Source organism: Branchiostoma lanceolatum, chromosome 10, assembly GCF_035083965.1.
Source record: "Branchiostoma lanceolatum isolate klBraLanc5 chromosome 10, klBraLanc5.hap2, whole genome shotgun sequence".
Classification (NCBI taxonomy): domain Eukaryota; kingdom Metazoa; phylum Chordata; class Leptocardii; order Amphioxiformes; family Branchiostomatidae; genus Branchiostoma; species Branchiostoma lanceolatum.
In genome coordinates, this window is record NC_089731.1 from 17,687,194 (window position 1) to 17,706,675 (window position 19,482).

At 40.9% G+C, this 19,482-nt stretch overlaps 1 protein-coding gene and 3 long non-coding RNA genes across 4 annotated transcripts; 2 read left to right on the top strand and 2 right to left on the bottom strand.

Moving 5' to 3' along the window:
• The first annotated feature begins 420 nt into the window (after positions 1-420).
• On the top strand, positions 421-1,435 carry LOC136443680 (uncharacterized). The gene is made up of 3 exons (XR_010757189.1): positions 421-604; positions 909-1,096; positions 1,233-1,435. It is a non-coding gene; the product is annotated as an uncharacterized lncRNA (long non-coding RNA).
• A 9-nt stretch (positions 1,436-1,444) lies between these two features.
• Positions 1,445-2,893, top strand: LOC136443681 (uncharacterized). The gene is made up of 5 exons (XR_010757190.1): positions 1,445-1,466; positions 1,634-1,752; positions 1,993-2,121; positions 2,358-2,548; positions 2,859-2,893. It is a non-coding gene; the product is annotated as an uncharacterized lncRNA (long non-coding RNA).
• Positions 2,894-5,297: 2,404 nt separating this feature from the next.
• LOC136443029 (uncharacterized) lies at positions 5,298-8,091 on the bottom strand. The gene is made up of 2 exons (XM_066440078.1): positions 6,110-8,091; positions 5,298-5,926 (listed from the first exon to the last, which is right to left on the bottom strand). Exons 1-2 carry the CDS (start codon positions 8,067-8,069, stop codon positions 5,298-5,300), a joined length of 2,589 nt encoding a protein of 862 aa, XP_066296175.1. The 5' UTR covers positions 8,070-8,091.
• A 7,214-nt stretch (positions 8,092-15,305) lies between these two features.
• Positions 15,306-17,879, bottom strand: LOC136443490 (uncharacterized). Its single transcript, XR_010757158.1, has 2 exons — positions 17,783-17,879; positions 15,306-17,423 (listed from the first exon to the last, which is right to left on the bottom strand). It is a non-coding gene; the product is annotated as an uncharacterized lncRNA (long non-coding RNA).
• Between the last annotated feature and the right edge of the window lie 1,603 nt (positions 17,880-19,482).

A 19,482-nucleotide genomic window follows, 5' to 3' on the forward strand; every position in this document is an offset into this window, starting at 1 on the left:
TTCACCATTTCCCTCATGAGGTTACTCACATAGTCTGTATTTCAAAGAATGAGAAGAATTGGACAGCAGCATAAGTCTTGGATATTTATTTTTAAGTGCTTAAAAGGGACATGGAATGGCTAAGCAAATAAAGAGTGACCTAACCAGTCCCCATTAATAAAAAAAACAATGTATGCAATAACGATCAATTTCAGATAGTCCTTACCGAATGTACAGTCTGGATGTACATTCGATTTCCACGAAGCTTTTGTAAAGAGACGGTCAGGTAAATAGACACTTTTCACATATGAATATTATAATATTCACTATTAAGTAGAAAAAAATTAAAACAACTTTAATCATTCCAGCTCTTATAGAGCTTATAGAGCCCGTCATTACATTAAAACTCGTTAAAAATTACATAAAACTAAAATCATTTTAGAACTTAATGACAAGCAATCATATTGATATACAATTTCTACTTATTTACTAGTTCATAGGTGCACTGTTGCAGGATGCGACAGCTGTATTGTGCTGGACGGAAATGCCAAGAACTACCGGCAGGTGTGTTTTGTGAAGGACGCGTCGGTACAGTTCCCTTTACTTCCAGGGTCAGTGAAAACAGGTTTGTATACGCTCAAAACTTGTAATAACTATTGCTTTTCTAGCCCCTTTTTAGATTGTTTTCCATATGCAAACCTAAGAAATCTAGCTCAATGATGATAACGCATGTGAAACGTGTAAAAAAAATGTGTTGCTGGCTTCGATTTATGACCCCTTTTCTATATGGCGGCAAGCAGATTGCCGGCCGCTAGGAGCGCGATTTAAGTTATGATAATTAAGCACGGTGGTGAGACAAAGAACACTTTCTTTGTTACATTTACATGACACATTTACTTGCAATAAGATTTCTTTATTATTTCTCTCAGGGTGTATAAATACACCAGAAAAGGGTTCGCGTTTCTGCGAAAAGTGCAGGGAATTCGCTTGTGATCCCAAAGGAAAGACAGAGGAGGCAGTTACAGAGCTGAAAGTTGAAGCACATCTCGCCGACGATCCGTATCTAATTGAAGAGATCTTAGACAAGAAAAGTTTTCGGACAACAACACTTTACAAGGTAATTAGCTGCTCTTAAATACGTAGTTTTGTTCTAATTGATAGTACAATAACGCATTAACATAAAAAGCAATCATTGATGTAAACAAAGCTAGTTAAATCATCACAATCTTTATTCACCATTAAATATACTGTAGGTCCGAAGATTTCAAGATAAAGAAGAGGTATGGGAAAGGGAAGACTGTGTCTCAAAGAGGATGGTATCCAAGTTCGAAAGAGGCCTGCAGCGGCAGCTACAACCACGTGTTCTGGTGGATCACTCTTTTGGCGTTGTGACAAACAATGTACAACTAACAGAAGACACGGCAGATGACAATCCCAAAAAGCGCAAAGAAGGGTCTGATCTCTAGGTCTGATCTGTTCCAAACTAGGTACGTTTATGAGTAGCGAGTTGACTGAAATCCTTGATTATACATTGGTTTGTTTTAAAAACAGCACTAACAAATATATTGAAATCCTATTTTAATGATTATAATAAATGTACAAAACAACTATCCGTATTGTATGTGTTTTATTCTATCGTGATTTTTTTCATCAGTGGATTTGCTGTAGAAAAAGACGGGAATTTAGCTGTCAAGGACGATGATGGAGAGAGAGGTATAAAATGCAACACACAGAAGGACAAAAGTGGAGTTCGCCTGAATGCCATCTCTGCAGGTTAGTTAAGAAAAAAAGTGAATGTAGTTATGCCAAGCACTGCTAAACTTAGAAAATGAGAAACTATTCTCTGGATAAATTCGAAATTCAATATATATAACTATACGCATGTAAACTGAAATATTTTGGCAAGTTTTCAAATAAACAGACTTACACAGAGGTTTTTAATCGCATGTTTTAAAGATATCATTCTATCTCATCCCTTTCTGAATGATATGTTCTCTTATTCACTCATTTCAGGTGCACTGGCATTCCTTAAGCCATGTAACATTATTCTTGGACTCCACGAGCTATACTTGGCCGAGTCCAAGTCTCAGGTTTATGGCCATCTCCACAGTCTGTTGTCGAGATCAGAAATGGGAAAAACTGGTTAGTACATAAATTTCATGCTATTCAAACATCCTTAAATCCCAGGTCTCATTTACCGTTTCCCGTAAATGGTGTTTTTCAATATCAGATAAAGCTTGAAATTAGTTAGCAATACGATTTTTTAAGTATAATCTTTTTTTCATTATAGCAAGTCTAAACAATTAATCATTCAAGCAAACATCATTATTGTAGTGTGATATTACATATTCTTTTTTCATAATCAATAATCATTTCAGAATACATCATCTACGATGACGCTTGCCATCTTCGAAAGTTTGCACGGAACCCGGCAAGGTCAGACGCAACAGAAACAACAAGACGTCTCGCCAACATGGAAATGTTGGTGGACCGAATGCACATGAGGGGGCATGTCGACCCATGGTGTAAGAAGCATTGTGGAACTTGGAGATTCGAGGACTTAGATTTGGTAAAGTAATTCTTTTTTCTAAAGGCAATAATTGTAGAAACAATAAACCAAACCTATGTAACGTTTCTTTTCTCTTCATTTCCATTTTCCTACTTTGCCCTGTGACGTCTTTGCAAAAAAACAAATTTTACAGTTCAAATTCCAATCTGTTAAAAGTATTAGTAACTTTTACATTGTGAATTTGTGTAAATAAAGGTGAAGGTCATGGTTTGACAAACATTAATAATAATTTTTTTAAATTTTTTTAGTCCCTTGAGGAAAAAAAGCAAAAACGATAAGCTATATTGTATTTTACCTCTTCAATTCACAGGTCAACACAGAAGTATGTGAACAAACCTTCAGCTGCACGGTAGTCTGTCACTAGGGTATTCTTTCCCGTTGCTACGCGCGTTCGACAAGGTATCGGGTTACACGGGGCAACATTTTGGCTAACGGCAAATCATTTATAGATAAACAAAATAGTAGGGACGGGAAAATTTTGTAAAAATAAAACGAAATTAGCCATTTTGCAAACTTTGAATGTCGTCAATTTGCGCTGAATGGCTGATTTTTCTATATTTTGCTCCCAAACACGATAATTTTCAGGTTTTAGGGAGACCATTTTTCCAGGCACACATCGCAAAGGCCTGGCTTTAAATGTCAATGAATATCTCTAATCTTCATATTTTTCGTCGACCAGGAACAAAACAAAACTTTGTGTTTTTGGGATTTTTAAATTTCTTTTTCTGAGTATTGTGAATATCGACAAATCTGTGAAAAAATGGCATTTTTTGACATTTTTCGCACTCAATCACCAATAATTCAAAATCAAGGACATTTTTCAAAAATCCCAAAAACACAAACCTCTGGAAAGCCGTTACGGTCATTTTTAATCGTTAATGCGGTAAGTAAGATGTTTCATGGAGCCGTACCTTTACGATGTTTGAACGCATGTCATGCCACACGGATAGGGGGAGGGGGTAATTAACACCGTCGTAAACAATCCTTCTAATATTCAATGTCACAAAAAACGACGCTAGTTGCTTCGTTAAATGTTAGATGTCCACAACAAAGTGCCAGCATGGATATAATCTCCAGATAGTCCATGGGCCAGATGAGTTGTCAGTACCACCTGAGGTGGCAAATTTTCCTTATGATTTTCAAAAAGTAGGGTATCTGAGGTATATATTTTGATATGATAGCCGTCGCAGGGTGGTAGCTTTGACCCGGCTATCTGACCTTGAACTTTGACCCCTACACGAACCACGCCCTTTGATACAATTATAAAGAAGTGGAGTGGCAATCAATAAAACATTAATATTTTCAAATGAAACTTGGTGGGCTGATACAGAATAAAGCAGGAATTACAGAAATGTAAGTTTTATTTCAATATTTTAATTCTATGAAGAGTTATGAGTCTTTTAAGTCTGATTTTGGGGGTAATTTTGTGTAAAAAAATGTATTGTTTACTTTCCAAAATCAGGCATTTATTCGGGCTACCTGTGGGGTCTTGTGTAATACATTTCGGTGATTGGCCATATCATTATCTGCATTTTGGGCTTTGAATCAACAAAATCCGTCAATTCTATCAGGAGTTATAAGGGTTTTAAGAATTACACCAAACGGCCATGTTATCAAATCACCGCAAATGTTGCATTGCATTATGGGTAATTTTAAGAGGCTTTGTCTGTAAAAGACCAAGTAGCAAAGGAAAAAATATTGATTCTTCTAAAATTTTGTGTGGTGGTAAGGCCTTGGTCGAATTGTAGAAAAATGGGTAAGTTTCGGGTTAACTGGTGGTCACCGGTTGCCATGGAAACGGTCATTTCTAAAAATCGATTCTGTGACTGCTCGCCCCTTCCTGCTAGGCTGGAGTCACCAGCAGAATGCAGTACAAAGCCTTGTCTTTTGTCACATTTTCATCTGTTTGTATCTTTTATGATAGATAGAGAAATGTTCAAGGAGTCATGTGTCAAGAGGAGTATAATTTTAGTTTAAAATGTACATTCTACATGTTTATGAATAAGTTGAATAGCATTATCTTTCTGTAAGAGATCTTGCACAAGTACCGTTAACCGTTATATGTACTATTTACCAAAATCATGATATAATACTTGTTAGTGAAAATATAAGCATGAAACTTGGCATAGATATTCTACTTGATAATACAATAACATTTCAACATATGCACTTTTCTTTGCATGGCAACTGTTGCTACTATGCTAGGCAACATTTTCCCTTAGCAACCAGTACCCCACAGAGCTACGGTTTGTATATCCTACAGTCTTATGTCACATTTCTATCTGCTTGTATCCTTCATAATAGATAGAGAAAAGTTTCAAGGTGTAATGTGTTAGGTCAACTATAATTTTAGCATAAAATCTACATCATACATTAATCTTATATATCATAAGCAGTTGCTAGGGCCGTAGCTAAGGAGCTGATGGGCTGCAGTCCCCAGCAGAATACGGTACAAAATCATCTATTTTGGTGGAGAGAACTGTTGTTTTGGGAGACTACTCAGGTTTACAATAAGCTGACCAATGAAAATATTGAATCAATTAAGATTATGTTGTTATAATAACAGTTTGATAAATAACTTATATCTACTTGCAATTGATAACATATGCCAATGTCATATCATAAACTTAGTTAGGTAGATCCTGGAAAACTAACAAATTTGTCTATGAATAAATGGTCCATATGTCAAGAGTGTTTATGCAATATGGCAATTAGAGTTATGTATATCAACTTTACATTTGATTGACATCTATTCGTCATCATCATCACTAGATGTGTCATCAGTATCACTGGAGGTGAGTTCAACGTCCAGATCCTCATCTGTTTCTTCCTCTTTCCTGTTGTCACAGTCTTTCAATTTACACATATCCGTGCAGTTCAGATTATTTGCAAGACAGGTGCAGGAAGGTAGAGTACACGACCGGGAGCAACTACATGTCAGCAACTCTAGCACAGCAGCTGGTGCGGGAGGTGATTGCAGCCATGTGATCGAGAGATTTTCATCTAACTTCCACCCAGCATCTACGGGGCTAGATACCTGCGGGTCACTCTGAAGGCACCTTCTCAATACACAGGCTTGATAGTTAGCACGCTGGACATGTAGATCAAGGCAGTCTCGGCATGGGGGTAGCTCACTTGATTCTACATTTCCTTTTTTGGCGATGAACAAGTGGTGCCGCATCTGGTTCACGTCGGCTACAGGGGTAGATGACACGTACATGCGACAGGTGAAGCTCTCAACCTTCTTGAATAGGTCAGGAGACACCGTCCAGCTCTCTCCTAGTTGCTGGAAGGCATGCTGATAGTCTTCATTCTTCAGCATCAGCTTGAAAGCGCCCAACTTCCCACGGCCAGAAAAGGCGCTGACAGTATCACATCCTGTAAAACAACACAGAGAGTGGGATTAACCAATGCATTCAATATCAGCTCTTGTGATGTGCGTCTACTGAACTGTATTTGTAGTCATGTTACAAAACTATACTGTTTGAAAATATTGTGGAAAAATCTTAACAAGAATGACGAAATCTACTTAGTTTATAGTAAATCAATACTGGTACCCACCTGTGAATGCATGTAGTCCGACCAATGCTTTACAGACCCCTTCTCCCAATGCGTCTGCCAACTTGTCGATGTCAATGAAGCGTGTTCTGTTCCTCGTGCCACACTTTTGGTACACGTTGCATGGGATGCGTTTAGCGAAGGTAAGACTGATGATCATGACGTCTGTGTCTTCTGCCGTGATAACAACTGATTCAGAACCAGACTCAGCAGCGTGGAGTGCATGAAGGAGGAGGCGAGTGTCAGCTTCTTCTTGTGAGCATTCAAGCTCTGGAACTTCGACCCATTCATCTTTAGTGAACCTGTAGCAGGCATCCTCACAGGTAGCGTACAGCACCTTGTTCCTAAGTTTCTCTCGAAAGCCTGGCTTCTTCCATTCTTCAACCAGGAACTTGATCAGAGATGTCTTGTTGGTGGAACTGGACAGGAACTTTCTCCATTGCTTGACTTGATGTCCGCCTGTTATGGTTTTGTACTGTAAGGCTGTGCTAGAGCTACGCTTGCATCTCTCGGTATTTTTGATGGACTGGTCCCTGTACACGTCAAATACAACATCAATTCTGTGACTGTTCTCCCCTTCGTTTAGAACTATAGCCATTGTGGTGTTTGCTAGTCCGGAAAAGGTTGTGTTGTTGCCGTTGATCTTTTGGAGAATGGCCATGCCATCAATCAGACAGGTGGATGGTGCTGGGATGTCTTCTGCTGGTGAAACACGGCTCTCCAGCTCTCTTGCAAGGGCAGCTTTGTTGGTCTTGCGTAAGGTACCATCAGCATTTGCAAGAGACCATGGGAGGGGACCGAGAGGATGTGTCAAGACGTCTTTAATACGTAGCTGCCTGCTTTCTGCAATGAGGATGATATGTCTGAACAGGTTCCTGTCTGCCTGTAGGATGACTTCTTTTGTTTTGCCCCTTGTAGTGGTTTTCTTAGTGATGACATTAGAAAATGTCTTCAGCTTTAGTTTTGTCAGCTTGTCATGGAACTTTTCTTCCGGTGGGTCCTGCTCCAGACGATTTTTTCGGAAGGTGAGGTAGGCGTCTTCGCCCCTTTGGTGGGCTTCCGAAATATCCTTCGCAACGTCAGGAGGTGCCACACTGCCCGTGGATATGCTGACAAGATCGGGCTCGTCTGAAGACATTGGATTGATCCAGTTGTTCTCCATTAGATCAACCAATGAACTGACATCTGCTTCATCTCTTCTAATGCGTGTACTTTGTAGGTCTTTATGAGAGAACTTAGTACTCTTGGCACCACTAGTCATGTCCCTCAGTTGTTTCAAGTAGTAGCTTCTGTGTTCTGCTGTGAGGTAGTACTTCGAAATGGCTGAGTGGTTTAGGCTGAACCCCTTCGTCCCTCCAGCAGTTTGGGTGTCTTTATTCACTGTCTCCTCGATTGTCTGGTCTACAGGAATACGTCCAAATGGGTTTCTATGACCAAGCTGAACAGAAAAGTGCCCTCTCATGAACTCTGCATACACGTCTGGGTGTTGGCTTTGCAGTTGGGACATCTGTGCATACATGTAGTAGTATGACAGGTACCTTGCAAAGTTTATCCTGTCATAGGCAAAACACCAGGGGATGAGCTGGCGGATGGACACTAGATGTAGTAGCCAGTCACCCTCCCTTGTTGCTCGAAGGAGCCCCAGCAAAATTTCTATGAGGTCGATGTATGACATCCAATACTGTTTGAGGCGGCTTCTCTCACTTCGGAGGGTGGTGAAATAGTTATCAAACAGGAACATGATTCTGGCATTTGTTGTTGACTGTAGGATGCCTTGTAAACCTTGTTGTGACACATCATTGGACAGGGTATCGATGGTTTCGATAACTTCTTCTAGGTCAGTGACATCCTCATTGTGATTGTGATACATCCAAGACAGAAAGCCTGACCACGTAAGCCTGAGCAAGGCTTCATACACCACTTTATGAAACCTCACTGCTCTGTTGTACCTGCGTCCGTCCATCACTCCAGACACCGAACCTTCTGCAATTGTTTGGCGAACAGTGTATCACACAGTCTAAACGCGGACGTTTTGCCGGAACACAAGAGTCTTCTGCATTTGCCATGTCGAAACAGGACCGACTCATTACTTGTTAGTTGCCCATCACTTGATTTGCTTATTCAAATTTTCTTGACACAAGTTTCCTCTTTACCAATGAAGTCTGTTTTACCTGCAAATTAAATGATACATTGGTTCATTACCTGATTACTTTGATCGACTGTACAACTTGAAAATATTGCTTTAAGTTCTCAAGTCTTTAGTAGTAATGGTTGAAATCTTCGTCTCCTTTCCTGGTTTTGAATCCTTAATTTTCAATGTACGGACATTCTACTATTATATATCATTCAACAAGTTTTTGTTTTCGGTGCCTTAAGTTTGCGTTAAGATGTTCAGAATCAAGGAAAAACTAGAACTTACCTGAGATGAAACACGGTTGAATGGGTGTCAGAAGGATGACGGCTGAGACACAACGATTTACCGGTTTCGACCTTTTATTCAAAAGTCTTCATCAGAATCTTACCTGAGATGAAACACGAACTGCCGTCAGGTGTGTAAGGTAAAAGCGTTTGAAACCTGTAACGGATAGGATCTAGAACGGAATAAAGAGCAGAAACCAGAACAGGTGTTCCATTGTTCTGTTCTCTTGTTACTTCACACAGAAGTACCTATCTTCTTAAGTTGTCAGTCTCAGGTAAATAGGATATAGAAACCGTAGCTCTGCGGGGTACTGGTCGCTAAGGGGAAATGTTGCCTAGCAACAGTTGCCATGCAAAGAATAGTTCATATGTTGAAATGCTTTTGTATTATCAAGCAGAATATCTATGCCAAGTTTCATGCTTCCACTACAACACTAACAAGTATTATTTCATGATTCTGGTAAATAGTACATATAACGTTACATATAACGGCCCTAGCTACGGGTTCCCTAACACAAGGCCTGTAGGTGTGTACTTACTGAGATATTCATATCTCTTGATAGAATTGATGGATTTTCATGATTTCAAGCTTAGAATGCAGGGAAAGATACAACAAATAAGATGAAAACATAAAAAAAAGGTCAAATATGTGTTATGAATAAATGCCAACTTTTTAAAAGTAAAAATAAACATTTTTACCCAACATTTTCAAAAAAAATCATATTTCAAAGATAGATAACTCTCAATAGAATCAAAATATTGAAATGAAACTTACATTTCTGTAATTCCTGCTTTATTCTGTATCAGCCCACCAAGTTTCATTTGAAAATATTAATGTTTTATTGATTGCCACTCCACTTCTTTATAATTGTATCAAAGGGCGTGGTTCGTGTAGGGGTCAAAGTTCAAGGTCAGATAGCCGGGTCAAAGCTACCACCCTGCGACGGCTATCATATCAAAATATATACCTCAGATACCCTACTTTTTGAAAATCATAAGGAAAATTTGCCATCTCAGGTGGTACTGATATGTGAAATTTTGAGGTCTGGCCCATGGACTAAGAAAACAGGTGATATTTGCGACAAACGTAGTTTTTTTTCCTGACGCGGGGAAAGAGGCCCGGCCGCGCAGATTTACAGTAAGACCTTTCGATGACCGCAGGTGACCCCGAATCGAACGCGCGTTCGGATTCGATTACGTCATTTCGAACATCGTGGAACAGCGTTCGAATTCGGCTGGACATGGGAGTTTCTGAGCATGAATTTGACCACCGTGCTGGCTGTCAAGGTTTAACCGGATGACGAAGCACATGAACCAGCACCGTTTTATGTTTTTTTTTTTTACTTTATATTTCATATTTACATAATGAACGCGAGGAGATGAAGCTCTCGAGTGCTGGACTGCTGGTAATTTAAAGAAATAACGATTCCAAAGCATAGTATTTTTCTAGTATGTAATAGTGATGTCATAACACGTTAAAGCATATTCGATTGTATTTTGAGAAGCCTAAGAAAGTTGACAAGAGGGTAAACGTGTTCAGGACGTGTACCAATTTTCTGAATTAAGTAATACAAAGTAAACTCGGCACAGAAAGTTTGGAATTTTAACTTCAGTTGATCGTAATTCTGTTGTTTCTGCGTTAATTTCAATGTGTAATATATCTATAGAAAGCTTAAATGGTTTTCTTCCCAATGGTATGAAAATCATTACTATTGTTAACTCATGGAACACGCAATAGGCCTGCTTACTTGATTGGGTCACAAAAAAAAGTGCCCAAATTTCCCCGCTTCTGTTCAACACTGTATCGTCCCTGGTTGTTATTGCCGCAGGTGTGAATGATTTAATCAATCCTTTTCTTACATAACTTTTGGTATACAGAACACTCAAGTTTATTTCTATCATACCTGAGTAGAGTATTTTTTATTGTGAATTTATGAAACAGGCACCAGGCCTGCTAACGTACAGGGAGTCAAAAAATAAAGTGCCGAAATTACGCTACTAAAGACAAACACTCCATTCAGCTCATTTCCTTCCGTCGGTATTGACTTGTGAATGACGACAAGTTACTAATTATAGATAAACAGGGCATGTCAATCAAAGTCATTGTTACTCTTTATTCAGGCAAACAATTTGAACCGAGGTGTTTAACTGAGTGCTAGCCATAAGCCTTATGAAGGCTATTCCATCCTAAGACTGTACTTGAGTACTCCAGCATCGCATCCTGGAGGTTGCCTACATGTTCCTTGCTCTATGTGAACAGGTATAACTGTAATCTTGCAGAATGATTATACAATTTTCTATACAATATTGTTATGACTATTAAAAAAGTAAATTCTTATCCCTATACGACATAAGTATTTATCATTTTGGTAAGATAAACCTTGGTACTCCCACTGATAGTTGAAGGCTAGTTATGTCCCACCAAAAACACAGACTTTTTAGATCTCGATCTAATTACGTTCATATCTACGTCATAACTTCCGACAACTTCGGTAACCTCCCTAGCCTGGAATCCAGCCGTGTTGTGCTTTGGTCGCTCTGCTTCTGCCAACACGTTTGGCGTACCTCTGGGGAGCGACCCAAGCACAACAAGGCTATAACCTCCCGTCTTCTTATACAGGGTTAGGATGACGTCATGGTTAGGGTGACGTCATAACTTCGGACAACTTCGTACACCACCCGGCTGACTGTCCAAAGTTAGGATGACGTCATAACTTCGGACAACTTCGTTCACCACCCGGCTGGCTGTCCAAAGTTAGGATGACGTCATGGTTAGGGTGACGTCATAACTTCGGACAACTTCGTACACCACCCGGCTGACTGCCCAAAGTTAGGATGACGTCATGGTTAGGGTGACGTCATAACTTCGGACAACTTCGTACACCACCCGGCTGACTGTCCAAAGTTAGGATGACGTCATAACTTCGGACAACTTTGGACAACTTCGGACATCTAACTTAAGTTAGGACAACTTCGTGCTTTTCACCCTGATACTGGACATGGGTGACGTTATTTCTTCTGTTAACTTAAAATCAACTTTGATTACCTTTAACAAAATCGCAGCATTTAACTATAACTGCTCTTTGTACGCAAGATATAGAGGGCAAAAAAATTGTCTGAACATTCAAAGTGTGTGATAGCCTTGCAGTGGAACAGCAAAGATTTGCCGCCCAAATTAGGTTCGCACGCGGTGTTGTAAAGAGTGCAAAGGTCATTATAGCCATCCGTTTGCATCGGCTTCCGGCGATACACGTTAGCCCCAGCATTTGCGACACAATTCCCTTTTATTTGTGGACATTGTGCGTTCAGCATAAGGGATCTTTTGTTTTGAACAACGTATTAAACGTAATCGACATACCAATCAACGGACCGTCAACTTTGATAGGTCTTGGAATGCAACAAGCGACGTAAACAGTTACTAAGGTACAGTGCGCCCCGCTCCGGTGGAGACTTACGCACGGTCATAAAATATTTACCGGAAGGAAGCTGAACTTAGTTGACGCGAGATTATTTCTTCTGTTAACTTAAAATCATCCTGACAAATGAGAGAGATGCCAAAGTATATGTATGTCGAAGTTATGGAGATTTGACCATGAAAGAAAATTATTGCAGAGAGACACTACTTGTGTCTCAGAGAAGGGGGGCTACACCTTGCACAAACTGAGAACCTTGAAATGCATGCCGGAGCCTGGGAGGAGATAAGCAGAGAGGGAAACTTAAAGGCGCAGAGAATACTCATTAACTTTCTCCTCAACACAAAGCGGTTTGATAAATAAAAGAAGAGAAAGGATATGGGATACAAGAAAAAAACGAGTGAAAAAGACGAAGACTGTAGCACACATTAACCCGCCGAACTTTTGAAACGAGCAACATGAGAAGAGTACAGAGGAATAAAATGCAGCACATGAGTAAGAAGAGGAAAAGCACAAGTGACGGTCACCATAGACCGACGAGACAGCGGTGTTACAGAGACAACAACAACAACAATTTTCTTATCTTTTTCCTGCGTCACCAACTGAATCTTACGCCACTACCTCAGGTCTTTTCGTATGCGTTCTTAGAACCCTGTCGTTTTTAAATCAAAGAGTCAGACTTTCAAAAGAGGGAGAAATGAAGACAGCTTTATAAGCTATAAGGCCGGCCACATTAATGGGCTCGTATCTGTGATCATGGCAGGTGCAGGAAAACGGACGCTCTGCAATTTGATTCAAGAAATTATTTCTGAAGTCCACGCAAGATTGAGAAGACACCACATGGAGAGCGGCGGCCCGTCTACGGGATTTACAGAAGTGTGGAGAAACGAAGAGATGACGTTTCCCAAGTTGGGTGAAGTTATGTTCCTCAACGGGAAGAGAGACCTCAACCTGCATGTCAAAGATGAACTGACTTCATTTCTCTCTCAACTCGGGATGTACAGTAGAAAGGCGGGGATTTTGGACACGCCAGAAGCGTCCATGATGCTTCAGCTTTACAACGGTTCCAGCTGAACTAGGAAAACAGGTATTGGCTTACCAACATATACATTTTGCATTAATTGAATACGATCTCACTCATTTAACAGCTTTGTTGCAATTCATGTCCAACTTTATTTTCTGACTTCGCGTTCTTATTTCTTCTGTATTATTATTGACTTACATGACACCAGGGGGCTCCAGTACTATTTGTTTGAATGACAAAATATAACCTAAAAACGTTTTTCCCGTCGCTGCGCTGGTCCATCGTAGTTCATATATCTGACGGCAGTTTGAAGTTACCGCCTGCCCAAAGCTCGGGCGCTGACAATTTGGCTCGAATTTCACCACATCCGGGAACTCTACGACGTCACTAGTGTGAAATAGAACTCAAATTCGAATCCACGCATTCGCAAAGTAAAACAACAAACATGGAACCGGAGAGAGAATATTGCGATCCGGAAAACATAATTGCATACAATTTTCAGCCAAGACGCCAGCCCCCGGCGCCAGGGAGTGGGGCAGTGACAACGAAGCCGAGTATATCATTAAATTAATATCTTTCCTTTATGTTCTTCTAGAGCATGACATAAAAGACTTTATGTCACAGTATAGGAGCGACTCAAAAACTGTCAGCATAAAGATGCACCTACTAGAGGATCATGTGGTCCCCTGCATTCGCAAGTGGGCCTTCGGCCTTGGCTTTCTGGCAGAGCAGGGGATCGAGGAAACACATGCTCAATTCAATCTGCTGTCCCAGTCAACCCGTTCCATAGCCAACCCTGTTGAGAGGCTGAAGTCGACCCTGAAGGACCTTATCAAGGTCAGCCCGGATCATACGGGTACAATTCCCGAACCTGTTAAGAGAAAGATTGTGTAGCATAGATAATTTTATGCATATGCATTCAAAGTTGAAAATTTATATATATCAGTCTGTCATAAATATAACAGTTTAAGTCAATTCTTTTGAGCAAATTGTAGATGCTAACTTAGTCTAAGTCTAACTAAGTACAATGTAAGAACCTGTAAAGGTATGAAAGACATGTTCCTTGTGTTTTACAGTCCTGTAAATATTAATTTGTAAGAGACATCCCAGGCTGTGGACTATCACCTACTTTCTGGTGTACAATTACTACAAATGTACACATATACACCTTGTGTGTGATGTACTGTTGATTCAACGTCACAACTTAGCTTTACTGGAAAAATCTGCGTTTTGGAGACGTATTTGCAGCTAGGTTACAATCAATGTATGTAGTATACATTATGATATTGCAGCTTAAGCTTAACTTAGCAAGGTCCTTATTGAAAGCTACTGGTCTTTGTAAAACTAAAAGCCAGAAAACAGGAACTGTATTATTTATTGTATACTACAGTATAGCCTGGATCTGTACTACTCACTGTATGATACCTTACTCGTCCTTAATAGTAAAAATAGTGCCCAACTAGAAAGGCCGTCATTTGCCCCTGAGCAAATACAGCATGTTTAGCCATACTCCTCCCCATGCAAGAAGTGGGATGTCCCAAAATAACACCTGGGCAAATCGAAATATTAACTGCATGTAGAAAGGCAACATTTGCGAGAGCATTATACTTCGACAATCTCCCTCCTGATGCATAAATGGACTGTTCCAAAATCACCCGTACAAAAACTCTCTCTACAAGTTCTGCGAGACCCCAAGAGCTTCTTACTGCAAAGGCTTGCGTGTGTTCCTGCAATATGACCTCAGTTAACCTAAATAGAACAGTGTTCTTTGGCCAGTAGCAAATGGAACACGGGGATCCTTAGATAGAACATGGATTCCTTGGCCAGCAGCAAATAGAACATGGAACGTGGATACCACTTTTGGCCTGTTTTTGGTCTGAAAATGGGTCCAAAAGTCCCAAAAATGAAGCATTCTGAAGTGATGTACACCAGAAATGTGATTGAAGTCCTGTAGGGACATGTTCAAGGCACCCTTGTACCGAATTTCAGGTCACTTGCTTGCAATACCAGGGCACAGGAGCCCAAAATATAAAAATTGTCTAAAAATGCCCCAAAAAACCTCCATAAAAATGTTTTTAAGGCCTGTTTCGAAACAAATGAAAAATCACCTAAGGGTATTTGCCATCTTTACCTACATGCCAAATTTCAGGTCGTTTGGCCCAAAACTGACGGAGTAGATTCCATTTGAAGATTTGGCAGGAGGAGAAGAAGAAGAACGTGAACTAGACTGGCCGTCATTTGCTTTAAGAGCAAATTCAGCATATTTCACTTCGCCCCCCCCCCATGCAATAATTGATCTTTTGACGAAATGGACCATCCAAAAATTCCATCTAAACACAAGAAGACTTGTCCCAAGATCTATTTATTCTTCATCTACATTCATTAACATGCTTGAACATATGCAAAGATACACAACAATACTATACACTATATATAAAAGTACAATACTATACATCACCCTGGAAAAATGCGCAAACATGCACTATGCAAATATACAAAACTATAACGTTGGGTAACATAAATTCGCGGGGTACTTAAATTCACGATTTTTCGAAAACGGGGTATTTAGGGATATGTGCTAGATGCAACATCAGTAATACCGCTAGAAATGCAAACTTGACAGACTAACGTATTCAGAACACTGGCTGAAAAGCTTCGATAACCATGCATTAGAAGGCGACGAGGACAAAAACTCTCCGTCCCTTATTGGAACAGTCTGAGGGCATCGTGGGAGAATCACACTGCATCGTTGTCGGCTGGTTTATAAGACAAATGTCACATCCGCTTCCTGCTAAACACACTCATTTACAAGACAACTTATTTTCTTAAAATTGCTGACCTGCAATTGGACTCCAAGTGTGATCAATCATCAAAACTCCTCTTTGTTGCTACAACCTACGGCATGTGTATTTTCCCGCCGCCGTATCATTACCCAGAATCCTGTTGTCAAGCAGACGACAAAGGTTTGTGAGGAACACTTTTTTGTCTAAATGTTGCGTGTGATTGTGGACTGAGGACGATATTTTCCTCAAAGTTTGCTTCTAACACAACAAGGAATACATGGACATAGTAGTATTATCAATGCTACGGCATCCGGCTAACTTGCCATGAATAATGTACTCGTTGCCATGACGGTGGATGTCGACTTTGACGTTCTACCGACTCAACACACGGGTTGTTCCCGTAGGCCTGATGCGTGCGGTACGGCCGTTTTTTCGTGTATTTTTTTTACTTAGACACATCTATATCCATAGCACTCTCCTCAAGCCACGGATGGAACGAATAGCTGCTGTATAAAATGTAATTAGCGGTAAGATATTCAAGACGAATCTTCTCTCCCGAATTAATGTTCACACCTGTCCGACAACACCGTCATTGTGCGTGCGGCGGACGGTAGTTTCAAGTTGAAATATTCTGGTGTCAGCACGACTAGAGACAAAATCTACCATATATATGATTAGTGCAAAGATAGTACATGATACTGACAGAATAATAGAAAAAAAGGATGGTTTGTTGTTCTGCTGGATTGATTTTAGTCAACCATTATCGGAAAAATGGCGAATTTATGTTACCCAACGTTATTACTATTAGGAGGGGGAAGGGCTTCGTGGCACATACAAAGGCCGACCCGACATTGGTTTATCTTATATAAAACAATTTCATATGTAAACAATTATGAGATAAATAGCGTATGAAATTTCTAGTCTATTCTTAACCTTGCTATTCAAAAAGTATTAACAATTTAAGTTGTGTTGAACCCCTACAACGCAAAACGTGCTAGATAACTACCGCATAAAAAGCCAACAATGCCTGTCTTTTTTACAGTAAAATTATTTCAACAATTCAAAAGTTTGCTGATATTCATTCACATCATGTGTAGACAATCGCGCTTTGAGAGGCGCTTGTGAAGTATTACTTCCTGGGTCAAAGGTTGTTGGTGCAGAAAGTGAAACTGCATGCAAACCTGCTCGCAATCGATCAGATCGGCCTACCTCGGCCTAGTGGTATATCATCATCGTTGGCATGGGTTTGATTATAAGTTGTATATAAGTGCGACACAACCAATTAAGAGACGGATTGCATTTTTCTCGTCGTCAAGTCGTGATTTATTAGTGGTTGAAGCCGCCATAATTAAATCTGACCATGCCCCCAAAACCATGTTTATTTGGCAACATTTGCGAGAGCATCATACTTTGCCAATCTCCCTCGGAGTCCCTCTCAATGCATAAATTGACTGTTTCAAAATCACCCGTGCAAACAAATTCTCTATTCAAGTTCTGCGAGACACCAAGAGCTTCTTAGTGCAAAGGCTTGCGTGTTTACCTGCAACATGACCTCAGGTTACCTGAAAAGAACACATGTTCTTTGGCCAGCAGCAAATGGAACGCCCGGAACCTTAGATAGAACATGGATTCTTAGATAGAACATGGAACGGGGACAGCACTTTTGACCCGTTTTTGGTCTGAAAATGGGTCCAAAAGTCCCCAAAACCAAGCATTTTGTAGTGATGTACACCCGAAATGTGATTGAAGTCCTGTAGGGACATGTTCAAGGCACCCTTGTGCCGAATTCCAGGTCATTTGCTTGTAATACCAAGGCACAGGAACCAAAAATACAGAAATTGCCTAAAAATGCCCCAAAAAACCTCCATAAAAATGATTTTAAGGCCTGTTTCAAAACGATTTAAAAAGGGCCTGTGGGTATTCGCCCTCTTTACCTCCATGCCAAATTTCAGGTCGGTTGGGTAAGAAATGGCGGAGTAGAAGCCATTTGAAGATTTGTCAGGAGGAGGAGAAGAAGAAGAAGAAGAAGAAGAAGAACCAGACAAATACAATATATTTCACTCTACCCATACCTCTAGGTATGGGAAGTGAAATATAACAAAAACAATATGTTGAGCCATACTAGGTATGGCTAAACATAAGAAGTTGGAACTGTACTGTATGGAACACTAGTTACTATGTAACGAGCAAAGTCGTTGTGTCGAACGGGACCGGCCGTTCGAATATAGAACGGCCGATCCCGTTCTATCATTTGAAGAAAGAGTTGTTTGAGAGGTTTCAATACATGCAGTCGTGTCTGTACTAGTGTCCGTACTTCTTGACTTCTCACATTGGTGGACTAGCGGTGGTTGCCGTTTTCGAGCGGCCGAACCCGCACCGAGGCCATCCTTGGCCAGCTAATATTCCACCCGAGTCAAGAGGCGCTGCCCCGGGCACGCATACCTAGCAACATGCTAGTACTGTCCGCTTACCGTGACATGTCGACCCCGGCCCGCCGCCATGCCATGCTGTCCTCTTACCCAGCCTGCCAGCCGACCACGTCTACCATGTGCCCAGCCTTCTCTGCTTGCCATCGCTGAGGCCAGAGACCAACAACTTTGCCGCCCAGATGCCCCGCCGTCGGCCATGTGTCCAGCAGACGACGCTGTTGTCTTCCTGCCTTACCGTGCCGAACGACGCAACATGACTCAGCCCGACTACCCGTACGACGAGGACCCCGCGCTGCCCATGCGTGTCACCAGCCTTGAATGACCACCAGCGCAACCTTTGCCGTGACTTGACCGAAAGTACTTCTCCGTGTACCCAGTCCGACCACTGAACTTTGTGCAACATCTCGAACTTTTGTGGTGTATTTCTAACAAGGAACTGTAACACGATGTCTGGGTACGAACTCGCCTGGTGGAATCTTCGTAAGCCTACGGGTAACGAATCCATCTGGTGGATGTTATGTTGTATATATTGTTGTGTATTGAGACTGGTGTGATGCTTGCCTAGATAGAACTGATGCCTCGGGACGACCCTCCTAGGGAGATCTACCTCCGAAGACTCGTTTGCCCTTTTATCGTCAGAACCTGCGTGGTTGCTGATTGCCATGGAAACGATGTTATTGTATTTTGTGTATTGAAAATCTTCGAACTGATGTGTGCCTAAGTAGAATATTGATGCCTGCGGGGCGACTACTAGGAACATTATGCATTCTCAACCACACTGAGGGTGTGATGTTGAACGAAGAAGACAGTTTTTGTTGTTTAACGTCCGTGCTTTGAAGTACTTATGGTCACGGGCGTCTTGATAAACATCAGCGCCGATCACCATCTTGACTATGTAGGTAGATTCGCATTTGAGGGCAAATGCCACGGTTGGGGGGGGGGGAAGAATGTAACGAGCAAAGTCGTTGTGTCGAACGGGACCGGCCGTTCGAATATAGAACGGCCGATCCCGTTCTATCATTTGAAGAAAGAGTTGTTTGAGAGGTTTCAATACATGCAGTCGTGTCTGTACTAGTGTCCGTACTTATTGACTTCTCACAACTATACTGTTAGTGTAAAAGTATTCAAGTTGATAGTGGATTTGATTTCGCGGTAAGGAGAAAATGAAGGTCTCGTGATGGCTTTTAGTTAGTGATAGCGCTGTTGATACTAGTCTCACACTGTTCAGTGGTATCGAGTTCGCAATAAAGCAGTCACCACTTAAACTTTAGTCATGACCTAGTAAGAGGTCAATGCCAACCAAATAACA

Coding starts and splice junctions, on each gene's coding strand:
- LOC136443029 (XM_066440078.1), bottom strand. CDS start 8,069: ATGGACGGACGCAGGTACAACAGAGCAGTGAGGTTTCATAAAGTGGTG. Junction 5,927..6,109: donor CGGACTACATGCATTCACAG/GTGGGTACCAGT, acceptor GTTGTTTTACAG/GATGTGATACTGTCAGCGCC.